Source organism: Anser anser, assembly GCF_964211835.1.
Source record: "Anser anser genome assembly, chromosome: 4".
Classification (NCBI taxonomy): domain Eukaryota; kingdom Metazoa; phylum Chordata; class Aves; order Anseriformes; family Anatidae; genus Anser; species Anser anser.
In genome coordinates this window covers 67,565,068-67,581,030 of record NC_139724.1, presented here as the reverse complement: position 1 = coordinate 67,581,030, position 15,963 = coordinate 67,565,068, and the positions used below count along the sequence as shown (strand labels likewise).

Below are 15,963 nucleotides of genomic sequence, written 5' to 3'. Positions count from 1 at the left end.
ACATGAGCCTGAAATGAAAGGGTTGTCCCTTTTGAACCCAATTTCAAGAAGAGAAGGAAAAAAAAAAAAAAACCACACACACACAAACAAAGGACAAGCAACCAAAAAAAAAAGGCAAAAAAACAACCAACACAAAAAGAACAGGAGAGGGGAACCACCTCCACATCCCAACAAATCCCTCCCGTTTCTCTGGTTTTCCTTTTACTTTTGACTTTAGGTTCTGGTTCTACAGTATCCATCAGAGAACCTTGCTGAAGAATTAGCACTTTCCATTGATTGAGAGGTAATTGTTGGGACTGATTTCTTTAGGAATAAAGTATTTATTCACATCAATGTTGCCTATCCATTCAAAATGCGCTTTATTGTTTCTCTCACAACACTCTCGAAAATATCTGTATCACAGAACAGAAAGCAGCTGCCAAGCCAATGGTTAAATTGTGTAATTTAGTCCTTTGTTATTTCATGCTTCTATAGTGACCAAGAGTAGGAAGTCTAATAAACATTTTTTTTTAGAACAGTGTCAAATAATATGGAGTAAACGGGATGTATGTCCTTATTTGTGTCCATACCGTGGTCAAAACAGGTGGAAGTCTTTATTATTAAACTTCATATTCGAGGTCTGATCTGAAACTGAATGTATATTCTTAAGCGTGACTCTTCTTAACTTTTCAGTACTTTGTGTCTACGCTCAGTAATAGCTTCTGTGGGTCCTTATGTTAAGTTAAAATAAAAGCACAAAACTGGAAAAAGCATTAGGACTATGTCAAATTATGTAGTTTCTGTCCGTATGTTTCTTCATAACATTTGTAATCCACTGTGAAGATTTCTGTCATTTGGTTAAAAGACAACATGATAGCAAAGTGGTTTGTCATCCTCTGCGTGGACTAGTCCTAGATGAGATCTTTTGCCAAGGATTTGAATTCTCCATTCCAGGCTTCAGAGCAGAGCATGACCAGGGACTCGCAAATCTCCCTTTCTGCCACCACAGTTTCCTTTGTGCTACTTCCAAAACACTCCTGTCTCAGCTAAATTTCTTCTTCAGCCCCCATTGTTGCTGAAACCTATTTAGTCTAGCAATGCTGAATGAGACAGGTTTATTCGAAGAATTGGGGGGTTTTGGACCACATATTTGTGGATTTTTGCAAAACTGTGTACCTGTCAGAAAATCCATCTCCTTGTCAGCCTTCACGCCAAAGTACTTCCAAGGTGCTATTCTTTCTTTTTAACATTGCAGTTTAATATATTTTATCCTATTCTATTTTTTCACCTTCATGAAAAGCTTAAGCAGTTTGTCTGAAATTTCCTGTAAAGACATGAGCTTGAGAACACCAAATATGAAGAATGCCAGTATAAACGGGTGAAGTTTGGCAAAGACATAAGAACATTGAAAACATGATTTTACAATTGCAGTAAGATTTGTAAAACAGCTTTAATAATGTGTGATATCATTATCCTCTCTTCCCCATAGTGCTTGTAGCAAGTGTGTATGTCTGGAGCAAACAGAAAAGAAGTAAATCTATCTGAGGAAGTTATCTTATTGCACTTTTATTTTTTTTAAACAAACCATACTTTTGCCAGAGTAGAATGCTGCCAAACTGGGAGGACGCAAATTTTGGAAAATCAGGCATTTGTTTGTATTTCGAGTCAGAACGAATCATTCGATGTTAGGAAAGAAATTTCTAGTTTGATTACATTCTGCAAACCAAGGTATAATGTAATTGTTTAGTTTTTAATGAGCTCCTTATTCAATTGTGATCAGATAAGTAGTCTCAGATCATTACGTTCCATCAGTAATTCACTATTTCACTCATTAAATGTTCATTGTAACTTCTGCATTGAAGACTGATTTTGATATAGAAAGGCATAAAAGAAGAATAGTGAAAATTACCATTTGAACTTACTTACTTTAAAATGACTCAGTACACATAAGCTAAAATTTTACGTTGGCAAATACTCTCAAAATTATGTCAATCATTGTTATTTCAACATAAAGCACAATATATTTTTAAATCTTCAAATGTAAACAAATATATTATTAATTACATCATTTTGTTGTGCTAGAAGAAAGTATTTGAAACTGTTCTTCAAAAGAACAGTTTTATAAAGAGCCCAAAGGCACTGTATTCCTTCTTGTTTTTTGTGTGAAATATTGATTAGTTTAGGTCTGAAATGAGAGGAAAGCAAAATAATTATTCATCTAACATGCATATTTTAAATATGATTTGTGTTACTTCCATATTCATAGAATTCCAAAAGAAATACTACATCTTTTTTCTTACAATTTATTTTATATCCGAGGTTGGTTTGTTTGTTTGTTTAATTCTATACTTTGATAAGAAGTCATGCATAATTTCCCCCTTCCAGTACCTAAAGGGGACCTACAGAAAAGCAATAGGAAAAGGGGTAATATTTTTAACTAAAAGAGGGGAGATTTAGATTAGATAAAAGGAAGAAATTCTTTACTACGAGGGTGGTGGGGCACTGGAACAGGTTGCCCAGAGAAGCTGTGGATGCCCCATTCCTGGAAGTGCTCAAGGCCAGGCTGGATGGGGCTTTAAGGTCCCTTACAACCCAAACCATTCCATGGTTCTGTGATTCCTGATTAGCTAGATTCCTGATTTCTGCTTCCTAGGAAGCAGAGGTTATAAAAATCATCATTTGACATGAAAAAACAAGGGAAAAAGGTTGGGGTGGTCAATTCTGTATGTGCATAGTCAGAACGTTTTTTGTGTTTTGAAGAAGAAAAATATAGTTTCCTCTCAAAAGATAAGAATATTTTGACTGCAGTGAAGAGCAGTTAGTCTTGCCTGCCAGGGTGCTGCAGGACTCTCTGGTGGCGTGTCCGGCACCTCTGGTATCTTCTTTTAGGCCAACGTGTTCTGGCTAGTCAGCTATTTTTAAGTCTAGTATTTCATGAATTAAATGCTACAAATTTGATGCTTGTGTTAATAATTCTGGAGAAAGAAGCTTCTTTCCTCCACAGTTGTAAGCTAGTACTGTGCTCAAGAAAATAAGTTGTTTCAGTTTCTTACAGGGCTGGTACTTCCCATGTTTCGGGGTGGGTAGTTTTGGGCAGGTTGCAGTGAAGAGAAATTGTCATGTCAAAAGTTAAACACTGCAAAGTTCAGTTTCCTCTGTTTTCTTTGGAGGAGTAAGGCAGATGCTCATATTAGCTTGAACTGTGTGCACTGTTTGTGTAAGTTTGAGCATCTGCCTTTCTATAAACTTCTAATTGCTTTTTACACTGTGTTGTTTTTATTGGATATGTACTTAATTATAACCAGGTCTTCAGTAATAGCTCCAAAAATCACATTGCTTTGAACAGGACTTTTTGACAGTCAGAGAATGGGTGATTTTAGTAGACAAGACAGAATGCTAATGGCTGGTGAATAATGCTATAGGCAGCTCAGTCCCATGCATGTCGTAGGACAAAAACAAAACAAAACAAGCAAACGTAAAAAACCCAACAACAAACACTTCTGTTTATGGGAGTATTGTGTGTCAGTTTGGGCAAAACTTCCAGAAACTTCTCCGGGAAGGCTGAGTGGGAGGTTCAGCATCTCACTGAACTGCTGACTTGGTGGACACGGAAGGGGCTCTTAGGTGTCTAGAGGTGGCAATGAGGGTGAGAATGGAGGAGGAAGTGCAGCAAGGACAGACGTTAGAAAACCGAATGAGACTCTCTTCCAGATTTTGGTGTAATTTGTTATCATATATGTTTATATGGCAGTACCGTCACAGCCTCTCTGTATCTTCCATACCTATGGTGAAGATACAGACATCACCGTGGGTTTTAGGTTTTTGGTTTTAATTAAATCAATTCTGTGTTGTTGTTGTTGTTTTTCCGTCTTCTTCTTATTATTATTATTATATTTATTTATTTATTTATTTATTTATATCATACATCTTTCTGATGTTGCGACTCTGATATTGCAGTAGAAATAGAAATTAAAGGTCTTGGCCAATCTGAGTTTAACTCAGCCTCTTATAAATTTATTAATCATGTTGCAGCAGTCTCACAAAAAAAGTTGTTTCATTATGTGTTTTTTTGTTGGTGGTAATGGTGTTTTTTTTTTGTTGTTGTTGTTAATGGAAGAAAAGGGTTGTGCAGCAGTGACATTATTCCCTCACTAAAACCTGAAAGGGAAACATGTTTTATTCCCTTTTGTACTTAGTGTATTTGCCTATGAGAATTTGCACAATGGTGTTAAGTTTATTTTGAAGTAAATTTTTTTAAAAATGAGTCACTTTGAAATAAGCAATCCAACCATGGAATAAACATGCCACATTAAAGAGGAATGTCATTAATTATGTAATTTACTTAAACTGTGATAAATTCTTCTGTTACTAATTTTTCTTCAGCTATGAAAAAAGGACATCTTTCGAATTACAGTACAGCCCCAATATAATAACTGTCATGATGTTTACTCTCTAGACTCTTACTTACTACAGGGCAATATAAAAACCATGCATATACTGCAGCTGAATTGAAAGAATAAGGTCATATCTCACCTGTTCTGCATAATATGTTGTAATGTCAATTTATATGGTTATATCAACAGTCTAATAAATGCAATTTCTAATTTACATCACAAGATGGCAGCAAATTTTTAATTCACTTAATATTTTACTAACCTAAATAAGCCTAATCTCTTGAAATCAGTTTTCTTACAAAATGGTTATTTAATGATCAGATATACGTGTTTACAGGCATGTTAATGTTTCAAAGTATAAACTCAAAACATGTACAGAAATGTATTTCTGCCTTAAAATCAATTAAAAAGGTAATTATCTTGAATGGTAAAGATCGGTAGCTCACAGTGTAGTAGTTATTAAATCCCATTGAAGGTATTTTGTATAAAAATAATAGCTTTCATCTGCAGTTTTTGGGTACCTGAAAAGAACATACAACAAAGCAAGCAATTCAAATTTATGTTTGAAATGTTTGTAGTTATGAGCTTTGAAAGTTATGAAAGAGTCTCAGCTCATTCAGAAGATATTTTCTCCTTTGCTGGCCAATTACACAAATTAAAACTGTTCTATTAATATGACATGATTTGTCCCAAGTGATAAGTGTCATTATTTGTAGGTCTTACAGAAGATGGCTTTATTGCAGTTATGCATCTGATGGCCTTTAAAATGCTCTACCTTTGTTTTACCTTGCAGTTTCGCAACCCCAGGCTGTACATAGCCAACTGGAGAAGCCATCAAGTACTGCAATTCTCTGCAATACCTGTGGAAACCCATGCAAAGGAGAAGTTTTGAGAGTTCAGAACAAATATTTCCATATTAAGTGCTTTGTTTGCAAAGGTAAGTGTTTGTGACAGCTGTTACTATGAATAGTGCATTAACACAGGACATGTGACTTCATGGTATTGGAAACTTCATAAAAATAATTTACAACACAATCCATGCCTGAGAGGATTTATCGTAAACTGTACAGCTGCTTACTGTAACAGTGTAAACATCCTAAATCCTAAAAGTGGAGTATGTTTTGAATGGATATAAACCCTTGGATTTTACTATGGAGTTGGGACCTGAAGAAGAGCAGGTTGAGGGAACTGGTAATGAAGGATAGTATGGGGTAGGAGAAAGCTAATATTTATGGAGAAACTCCGACGTTAGCTCTCTCCCAGCTTTCCAGTGCATGCCATGGGGTGAGCCATTGCCTTGTTTGTTCAGACTGTCTTGTGTCACAGTGTGATGTTTGAACCCTACTGTGACCATCTGTGCTTTTCTGTTTTGGGGAGGGAACTACTTGGTTTGCTCCAGATAGGCACCTGGAAGGGATCTAATATTATATTTCTGTCATCCACAGTGTGTTGTGTCTTGCAAAGAAACAGGGAAATTAACTGACAGACAAACATTCTGTAGGTACATGGTTGTTTGAAAGATTACCTGGAAGTTGCAAAGATCTAATCTGAGTGTACAAATGAATAAAATGTTAACTGACATTTACTGAATAGTACATCACTAAGCAGTACTTAAAATGGCATTTATCTGTGCCTGTAGCACCACCTAGAAATAAGAACATGGTCCCAGCTCTGTTGATGTGACTGTTTCCAAGAGACACTAACTTCGTAGGATAGAAACAATCTAGAGGGACAAAGATAGGAGAAGCAGGCAAAAAAAGTGATGAATCAACTTGCCAATGATAACAGAGCTGGTTACTGCTAGATCAAGGTTTAGTAATTTCTGCACTGCACCTGTCTACCAGGCAATGTGTGCATCTCAATAATAAATTGAGTGCTTCTTCAATGCTGTTTAAAACTTGAGCAAAAGACTCTCAAGGAAATAATCAGAAAGAAAACTGTCATTATCTGTCAGGTACAGTGATACTTTTATAAATCCCATATATCGTGTTTAATACCTGAGTCAGACTTTAATGAGTAAGATAGATTGTATTTAATGTCCAGCTCAGTAATAGCATTTGTTGCAAAATTACACAGCAGAAAAGTAAGCATAATGTGCTATCCTAAATAGCAAAAGTATTTGGGTTGCCTATTCAGAATCAGAATGGTATCTGAAGCAGCACACAACCCATACTTATTCTTTTCTTTTTTAAAGTCACCTGTTCTTTTGGCTAACTTTATCATCAAATTAGTTTTTAATACCTTACTTGGTAGGAGAGCAGCTGATTTATTATTCGAGAGTCTTGTTTCCTTCCTGAAGTCTCAATAACATATTGGTATATCCTCCGTTTAATTGTCTTGATGAAGTCAAGTCCTCTTTTATACAGATCTGCTATGAGAAAACAAACTGACAAGTCCTATGGAAGGGACTATAGAATACATCCATGTGTTCATTTCACAGAACACCTTCTTTTGCAGGCTGTCACCCACAAATGCAGCAAGCTGATTCTGAAACTTTCACTGATCCTTTCACTGAAACCTTCCTGGATTAGGAAGTACATTAATCCTACCTCTCCTACCTGCCTGATAGAGATCAGTGGTAGTATGTTCACTTCAGGCAGATCTTGGATAAAATGAGAAAAAAGAAACCACCCCACTATATTAACAAGCAAGAAGTAGGGCAGCTTCTGTCAGCCACACATCAGACTCCCAATTACCACACGAGAGATGGTATAAGAGATGCATGGTTACACTGCTTCATGGTATTAGTAATTTTGGTAAATACTAAATTTACAAGTGATTTTTTAAATTAATTTTTGTTTTTCCTCATTAGTTAAATGCCATAATTCTTTTTGTTACTTTTCATTTCCATCAGTTAGCAGACATATTTCTGATATCTGTTTTTATTTTGTTTCTGGTGTTTTATGTTATTTATGAATGGTAAGTTTATTTCCAATGTGGATTTACCACATTGTTATGTGAGATTAGAAATAGACCAGAGAACTGAACATACATTTCACCATCTAATGTAATGATAAAAGAAAACTAGGTTAGACAAATGTGATTTGGGTTTTTAATCATGTGCTTAAATCAGTGGATGTTAAAATGTAGTTAATATGTTACGATTTAGCAAAAAATGTTTCTCAGTTCTCTTGGTCAGTTAACCACTTACCTCCCTTTAGGCTTGAAGGAGAGATTCATGCCACAACCCCTTTTCTGAACCCTTCTCTGTCATGCCACTAGACTGTTGTGCATGGACAGAGAGACTACCCTGAAAATATATTTACATTACAGTTGACTCCTCCCTGCAGTGCATTTATTTTGATGGTACTCAGAAATGTAGTTTGCCCCCTTTTGCTTCATCTGCCAAAGACAGCACCTCGAAAGGGGATGTCCATCCAGTGCAGCAGCAGGACAGTCCCAGGACAGCTAATCCTGGGTGTGGGCTGGCAGAGCTGTGTGCTGCCTGCGTCCTTAGGTTGACTGCCTCCATATTAAACCATCTCATAGCCGTCATCAGACAGCCTTAAGCTTAAGATCCTTTCAAGACTGCAGAAAATTGTTTCTCCACATGTATAGGTGTAACAGGACGAAGACCACAAACTGACTAAGAGATCATGAAGAAGTACAAATGACCATGTCTTGAGAGGTGTCTAGAGGTATTGGAAGTATGTTTAAATGACTTGATATGTTAGAAGTGATATTACACTCAAAGAAGTTGTGTATACTTTTTGAATATGTGTGAAATGTGAAACCACTTATCAGATAGTGTTGGAGTTTTGGATAAAATGTGAGGTTTAGTAGACAGGGCAGCATAGACATTTAGGTGTTTCATTTTTTTTAGGGTAGAAAGATAGTTTTGTGTATCGCTGTATTGCCATCTGATTATTCCTATGAGGACTACGAGTTTCAGAAATGCTCAGAATGGTAATGGCATGTATGTAGGTGCTGTTTACCTTTAAAATAAATGATACAACCATGCAAATCTAAGGAAGGTTAGTATAAAGTCACTCATTCCCATCCAGCTCTTCCTGAATTCCCCAGATAATGCTTCTAAAGAATTCTGAGAAAAGTTATCAAATGCTTCTTGTTCTTGAAATGATTGTTGTTATTATTCAAGATTCTTGTTCTTATTCAAGAATGTGAGGTACACATCCAGGTTAAAATAATGTAATGGAAATACTGTGAACACCTGCTATTTTTGTCTAACATCAAAGTTTAATAAGATCTATGGAGGTAAATATGCATGATTAGCAATGCTTATACTCGTATCTATTTGTATATATTATTTACTGTTAAAGTGCACAACTAATCTGCTAGTAAAAGGCTGTAGGGAACGTGCCATTGAGTCCCACTTCAAATTTTCACTCAGTCTTTAAAATATCTCCCACTTTAATCAGGTTTAATAAAAGTGCAGTTACAATTGAAGAAAATGCCTTTGAAATATAAGGCAAACATTTTCTTCATTAGACTTCAAAATATTTAGTTCCCTTACTTGCAAATTTCAATATTATTTCCTACTTCTGTAATGTAAAGCAACAGGGAAAACGAGAAGAGGTGATCAAATATTGACAACTCAGACAATAAAACTCAAACTAATTGCAATGTCTAGTTCATTCTGAGAGTGTCTGTCAGGACTGCTTCTCATACTGCATACTGTGTTAGGCAAATGCTCACCTGGAGCTCATTTACAACAGCATAATTTAGTGATCCCTGAGAGGCACAGACTAACATAAAATTGTAGATAGGAGAGATGTAGGTGCTGTGATTATATTATCCTGAATAACCTTTTTGGCCCTACGTAAAGATAGAAATTACCTTGTTCATAGATGTTTCTCAAGTTTTTCTTCTTTTGTGGTGTAATAGCATCCTGACATTCACAAGGTAGAAGTAGCCTATGGCAAATGCAGTATTTAGGAAATAAGGAAGTCTGAATCAAAGCCCAGCATTTCTAAGGGTATGGGTAATATGATTACTATTGCTTCATATAAAACCAGAAAACATACTTTACAGTATTTTATATACTCTCTATATATAATACTTTATATACTTGGGCAGACTAAATAATGGAAAATCCATAGCAAGTTTGCAAATCAATTTACATGCAAAATTTCTGTAGCCTTCACCCGAGTTAAATGGGAAAGTCCTGCAAAGCTTGTCTTTGTACAAGATGGCTCATATGTAAGATGAACTGGTTTGGTCCCCAAAAAAAAAAAAAAAAAAGAAAGAAAGAAAGAAAATAAAAACAATGCGACCATTGTGCTATATAAGCTTCACTATGTATGTATCCATAGGTTATGTCGCTTGACCCCTAATCAGAATTCCCTGGATTGCTGTCTTGTTATGGATGCAGAATGTGCAGTCTTTCATGGCAGCATGGCTGTTAGGTTCAAATACACTTTTTTTCCCCACGTATTCTGATTTATTAGTTTAATTAACCTGGTAGAACATTTCACATCTTCAGCTGGAGTTAAGTAAGTGGGTCAATGTTTATCTTGCAGCAGTACAACTTCCTGGAAATTGTGAAAGAGCCCTGGTCTGGATTTTTAGATCAATATTAAGGCCATTACATGCATGCTTTTTTCATTAGAACATACAGTGCAGCCTGGATTTATACCATTTGTTGTGAAGCCATGTTAATGGGAAGGGCTAGGACAGAATATTTGTTGAAAAGGTTTAAAAAGTAAAGTAACTTGGTAGTAGGAGTGATTTGTTTGTTAGATCAAATGCATCTGCTAGGATATAAATAAGTATGTTAAAAGCTATGCTGTGTGATCTGAGGGACTGGTATCTGAACATAGCTAAGGGGTTTCACATTTCAGAATGGGAGTCATTTACGGGAAACTCACTCGTAAGATTTCTGAGTCCCAGCTTTTGGCAAAGCAGTGGGGTTCGTGGCATGTGTGGTATCTCAGGCACTGGGTTGATATGTGGTGGCTCTTGTTCATCAGGCACTCTCAGCAACATGCCCATCACTTCCGAAGTCCTTTAGGATCTTGCAATCCCACACTAACTCAGTATAATAGGGAAAAAACACACTTTTGACACAATACTGACAAAGTTTTTCTTTGACAGTACGGTTGGTGTAGGGCTGATTTAGGAATGTCATGCTAACTTTACATTTTCTATCACTGAAAAAAAATCACTTCTGCCAACGTACAAATGATCTACTGCAGTGGCCAGTGGTTATGTTGTGGTTTGAGATTTTTAAACTTTAAAAATCACTAATCACTAGCTTTCTAAAAGCAACTTAATAATTAAAGCTTGCTTTTATTAAGTATGGAAAAAAAAAAAAAAAAGGTAAGTCAATCACAGAATCATCTAGGTTGGAAGAGACCTCCAAGATCATCTAGTCCAACCTCTGACCTACCACTAACAAGTCCTCTACTAAACCGTATCACTAAGCTCTAAATCTAAACGTCTTTTAAAGACCTCCAGGGATGGTGACTCAACCACTTCCCTGGGCAGCCCATTCCAATGCCTAACAACTCTTTTGGTAAGGAAGTTCTTTCTAATATCCAACCTAAAATGAGGTCTCTGTATCATAAAGTAATTGATAATTTTTCTGTTGTTTTAATCACTTACTCTTATTAGTTGCAACCTTTCTTTGGATTCATAAAGAACATACTGAAGCCCCTCAAGTCTTGGTGGTATAGCAACCACATCAATGCTTTAGTGAAAGCTTTGCTTCAAGGCATATATTTCATCTACAGTCTAATGATATATTTTTTTAAAGTATCATTCATTAATTTACATAATATTTGTAAAGTTTGGTGAAAGGGACAGAGTTACAAGTATCATGGTTGCAAGTACTGGAAAAGGAATATCTTCCTAATATTTAAATAGAGCTTATCTAACCATCAAACACAAGAATCCAAACTTTTGTTATTTCTGGTTTCCCACTAGATTCATTTCATTTCATAAAGACACAGTGTGTGGGGCCTTAGTTTTTTTAGGGCATAGTAAAGCTGTCCTTGCTCACTCTTTACACCTAGGATACTGCCCAGTATTTTCTTACTAATAGACATATACATTTTTCTTTAGTCCTTCCATCGCCTTACGTTTAGCCTTAATCCCATCCTTCTAGTCCAAAGATGGAGCAGTTATACTTGAAAGCAAAGTGCTTGTTGAAAACACGGATCAGATTTTTAAAGAAGTTATTGCTGAAACTTTTGGGGGATGATCCAAACCACAGATACAGCCATGTGCATAAGGCAAAACTGAATGCATTTTAAAATGATGCTTGATGTTCATTAAATGAAGTGTTGGATGGAAACATAAACTTTGCAGGCAGTAAAGTTATTATTCAAATAAGGCAATTTTGAGCATACATAATTTCAGCCCACATTAGATAGTGTCACCCCCATGAAAAGCCTATAATTCTGTTGAATTGCTCAAGTTCTCTTCTTAGGGTGAAGTTTTTACCCACACAAAAGATGTCAGTGCAAAGTTGCCTCAATGGAGAGGGACTTTGTATCATGCTTTTTCACACAGAGGTACAGCAAGGATACAGACACCATGCTGGGGTAGTTACTGGGCATTTGAGTGTGCCAAGGTGATGGGAGGTCTGCACAGAGACACAGAGCTGTTGCATAAAATTCATCACTGCCACAGTACTGTTATTGCACCTCCTGCTTTCTGCGACTCATTAACACCAGACCATCTGCCATATCGGTGCGTAGTCAGATGAAGCACTATTTAATTTGCAAACCTGTAATTGGCACCCAAAGCATCATTATAAAAAATTAGAAAATATTTAATGTTTTCGCTTTACATGTTTGTTTGTTTGCTTTTAAAAAAAGGAAAAAAAAAGAGACTCGCTGTCTTAATTAGTCTGGCAAATGAGAGCAGTATTTTGTCAGAAATGTCAAAGGTGTTAGGAGCTACAAACCGGACAGTTTTTCTAGATTTCCTGGTAGTTGTTGTGGTATCTTGGAAGAGCCATGTACATAGTGCTATCTCTCACGTGTAACACTATGTGAGAGCTTTTATAGGCCCGTTATGCTGTCTTTAAGCTATTGGGAAATTCTGCTTTGCAGGAGGGAAGTGGAAAATTGACATGCACTAATGCAAAAATTATTAGATATGTAGTTCCAATAAATTAAAGGAGTCAAGTTACATAATGCACAAGAAACTCCCCAAACTCTCCTTCATTTTAATTAGTGCACCTGAGTCTTTAATATTTCATCAATCTCGTAAGATCACTCAGGATCTCTAAGGGTTTTCCTACACTGAAGTATGTGGCTCGAGAGCTAGACTGTTACCAATGCTACACATGTACGGTGAAATGTTGCAAGATGGAGAAGGTATATTCCCACAGTTCTCTGTGTCTTATCTGCTCCAGAAAGCTGTTCTGGTTGTACCATGCTAAAGCTGCCTGCTTGTGTGTTCCTATTAGGAAGTGGGGGAAGGGTCCAGCACACCTGTTCTGATGCTGCATGCTCCTTCTTTTGTTTGCCACAGACTTTAAGAAATGAGATGAGATTCCAGTCCTCGAGATTACAAGTATTTCAGGTATTATGAGGCAGAAGACTTCTCCAAAACTTCTGTGAGAAGTTTACCAGGACTCATCAGCACCAAAGCACAGAGCAGAAAGCATCACAGTTATCTTCTGGAAACTGGTTTAGACCACTTCAAATTAATTGCAAGTCAGTTTGAAGTTAAGTCAAAATTGTAGCAGTGGAAGCTTGCCAGGTGATTGCTGTTGTTTCTCACGGGCATAGTGGCCATGAGAAATGTTCCAGAAATAATAATGGGCTTTTGGAGAATGGGCTCCCAGACTGCATCAATGGTGTATTTCTGCCAAAAGAGAACTATGTTGGCAGTATACTTAGCGTATCATTCTTGGGATCTTAGTCAGCCACCAGGATCCATCTCAGAGATGGAGGGGAAATGCTAGAAATGGACTTAAACCACGGTGCTGAGGAAGAAAATTTCCATTTAGCTGTTGGGAAATGAGCTGTTTTTTTCCTTGTTTAGCCTGTAACATTATGGTTGTGTTTTTCTTCCTTTTATTTTCAGGGACTATGCCTCTCTCTTCTGTCTTGTTTTCATGCCTGGTTGCTTGCGTCAGGCAACAAATGGGAAAGGAAACAATTTAAAACAAACAAACAAACAAACCACCTTCATACGTGCATTTACAGGTTGATAAGCAAAATGCTTGCTTGTTTGGCAGACTGAAAGCAGAACAGCTCTGCTTGGATGACAAGAGGACCAGCGCATTTTACTGTTACAGCCTGTTGTACCATACAGCAGCACAGCAAGCGCAGCATCCTCTGAGCCTCTCGGGACACAGCTGATTTTCAGGCCCTGCACACAGCCAAAAAATTAATCTTCTTTCACTAGTCTCATTTGAAAGCAAGGAAAATAGAGGAGTGCAAAAGGAATACTGATGGAATGCAATAAAAGGGCTAGCAGTGTGCTTAAATTTCCCTAATTAATTGCTATTATTTATCTTTATAGGATGTAGGCCTTATGTGATGAACCACCCATACAGAATTGTGGATTTAGACTGTGAAATCACACGGCATAAATGACGGTGCTCCAGGTGCTGTTACAGACACCAGGCTGGGGGGAAAAATAGCCTTTTTCTAGCAAGTAGAGGAACCCCTCAGATCCGTAGGAGGTATTTTGGTGTCAGGTAACTGGAAACCATCTCCATGAGTGGAAATACCGAGCTGTGGGAGAAGGCATCCTGAGGTACCCTCTTCAGAAACAGTGCAGCTACCTTCCTCTCAAGTCCCCCACCACGTGCTGGTAGTGGTTTGTTGCCAGAGACCATAGCAGGACACAAACACTTGTTTATTCACCGCTTAAAAATTGCTCCTAAAGCCAATTACCATTCAGTGTGGGGCATTGCCTGGCTGTGCAGGGTAATGCCATGACAAGCAGCTTAGTTTCTCAGTGTCACTGTCTCTTTATTATCACAAGTGCTATATTTGCAATGCTTTCCTTGTTTCAGTAAGAAGAACTTCAGTAGTAGTGGGAAGCTGTTTCTAGGTTTTAAATAACCCTACCTCCAGATACTCATTTCGGGTGACAAGTGTTGGGTAGGAGTGGATCTGTGACATAACGCTGATTTCCTATCCTAGAAGAGTGAGGTCTGGTGAATGCCTTCAGATGTGCTCCCCAGGCCTCCTTCAGGTTTCCTTTCCCTGATTTCTTGTTTCTGCAGGTGTGCAGGACCATCTCAGCTGGGCAGTGTGTCTCTGCCCACATCTGCAGCAGGAAAAGGGGCAGCATCTCACCCAAGGGAGAGCCATTGGGTCTTTTTTCAGATCTTCTCTTCTCAGCTGTAAACTGGAACTTCTTTTAATATTTAAGCCAGTGTTTAACTGGATTCCTAGTGTTGTCCTCTGTCAGCTGGGTATCAAGTTAAATCGTATCAAATGGTTCAAAGAGTGCAGGATGTAGTGAGGACTCATGACTTGGGCTGTAGGTGGCAGAGCATAGCGGGTGGGGGAGCAATGTGCCAGGAGCAGAGGAGGGTTGTGGAACTTCACCCACACTGCTAGGTCGCAGGGTGAGTGGGAGGACATAACCACGGTGACTCTGTCCTATGCCCCAAAGTCACTCATGAGCTACGTTTTTCCCCATTCATGAATAAATATTAAGATTTTGCAGAGGGTAGCACCTCTGTGCACTGTCACATAAGTGGTGTCTGTTACGGACACGTGCTAAAATAAGATACAAAGGAAGGGCCAAAGGCCCATTCTGCTCAGTTTTCTGTGCAAAAAAAAAATAATAATTAAATAAAATAATTATATATATATATATATGTTAATGGACTTTTTTGCATAGCTGTTTCATAGCTAATCAGTTTAGAGGAAAGTCGTAGAAGGACTGATGACCATTGTCAAGAATTGAGATTAGGGGGACAAATGTGGCATCAATATTTATTAAAAATTACTTTAAACTGCTTAGAATGCTGAAAAAAATATTAAAAGTGATGTTATTGATACAGAAAGTAAACTGCTGTGTGATAGCTAAGCCTGTTTGAAAACTTTTCATCCCAGCTTTTTTCTGTGATTAAGTATCTTACAATGTACCTGATGTTTTTGCCTGAAAAACCTCTTTTCATTTAAAAGCAAAAATTTAAAAAAAAATCTTTAGTATGGCACCTGTAAGATTGCTTCAGCCATAATCTTCACAAGCTGTGTTTTTACTGACATAAAAACAGCTGAGTTTATAAAAGAAATATTCGAGGAAGTTATAATACTCTTCCATAAAAATGTTCTTATAATAAACTGAATCAGTAGTTACAAAGATGTACACTGATGAGGTAATAGCCTTGCTGAGCGGAAGAGGTTATCAAATCTCCAAAGAAAAATAAGTATCTTGGCCAGTAGTGACATTTCAATTTGTTACAGATCTAATTGGTTCCAAATAAATTTTTACTATAACCTATTTATATCAGTGTATTTCTACTACTGTATTACACAGAAAGCAGTATTATCCCTTCCTATGCACTTTCCATTATAAGTATAGCATTCAAGAGGTTGACATTTTGTGCGTTATTGGGGAACAGTTGAATAAGGTTGTTCAGGTTTTTCTTATATTGTAACATTCATTAAGTGCTGATTTATGGAGGGTGACAGATGCATCTGCTTAA

General features: G+C 37.2%; 1 protein-coding gene across 33 annotated transcripts in view; it reads left to right on the top strand.

Moving 5' to 3' along the window:
* The window catches only part of ABLIM2 (actin binding LIM protein family member 2), a 142,896-nt gene that overhangs the window by 32,581 nt on the left and 94,352 nt on the right, over positions 1-15,963 (top strand). For all 33 annotated transcript variants that reach the window (XR_014583817.1, XR_014583818.1, XR_014583819.1 and 30 more), the window contains exon 2: positions 5,167-5,310. Coding sequence is in view for 24 of the 33 variants with exons in the window: in XM_083834494.1 (XP_083690620.1) it covers positions 5,167-5,310 (144 nt within the window). In the remaining 9 variants the exon portion in view is untranslated. The remainder of the gene's footprint in view (positions 1-5,166; positions 5,311-15,963) is intronic.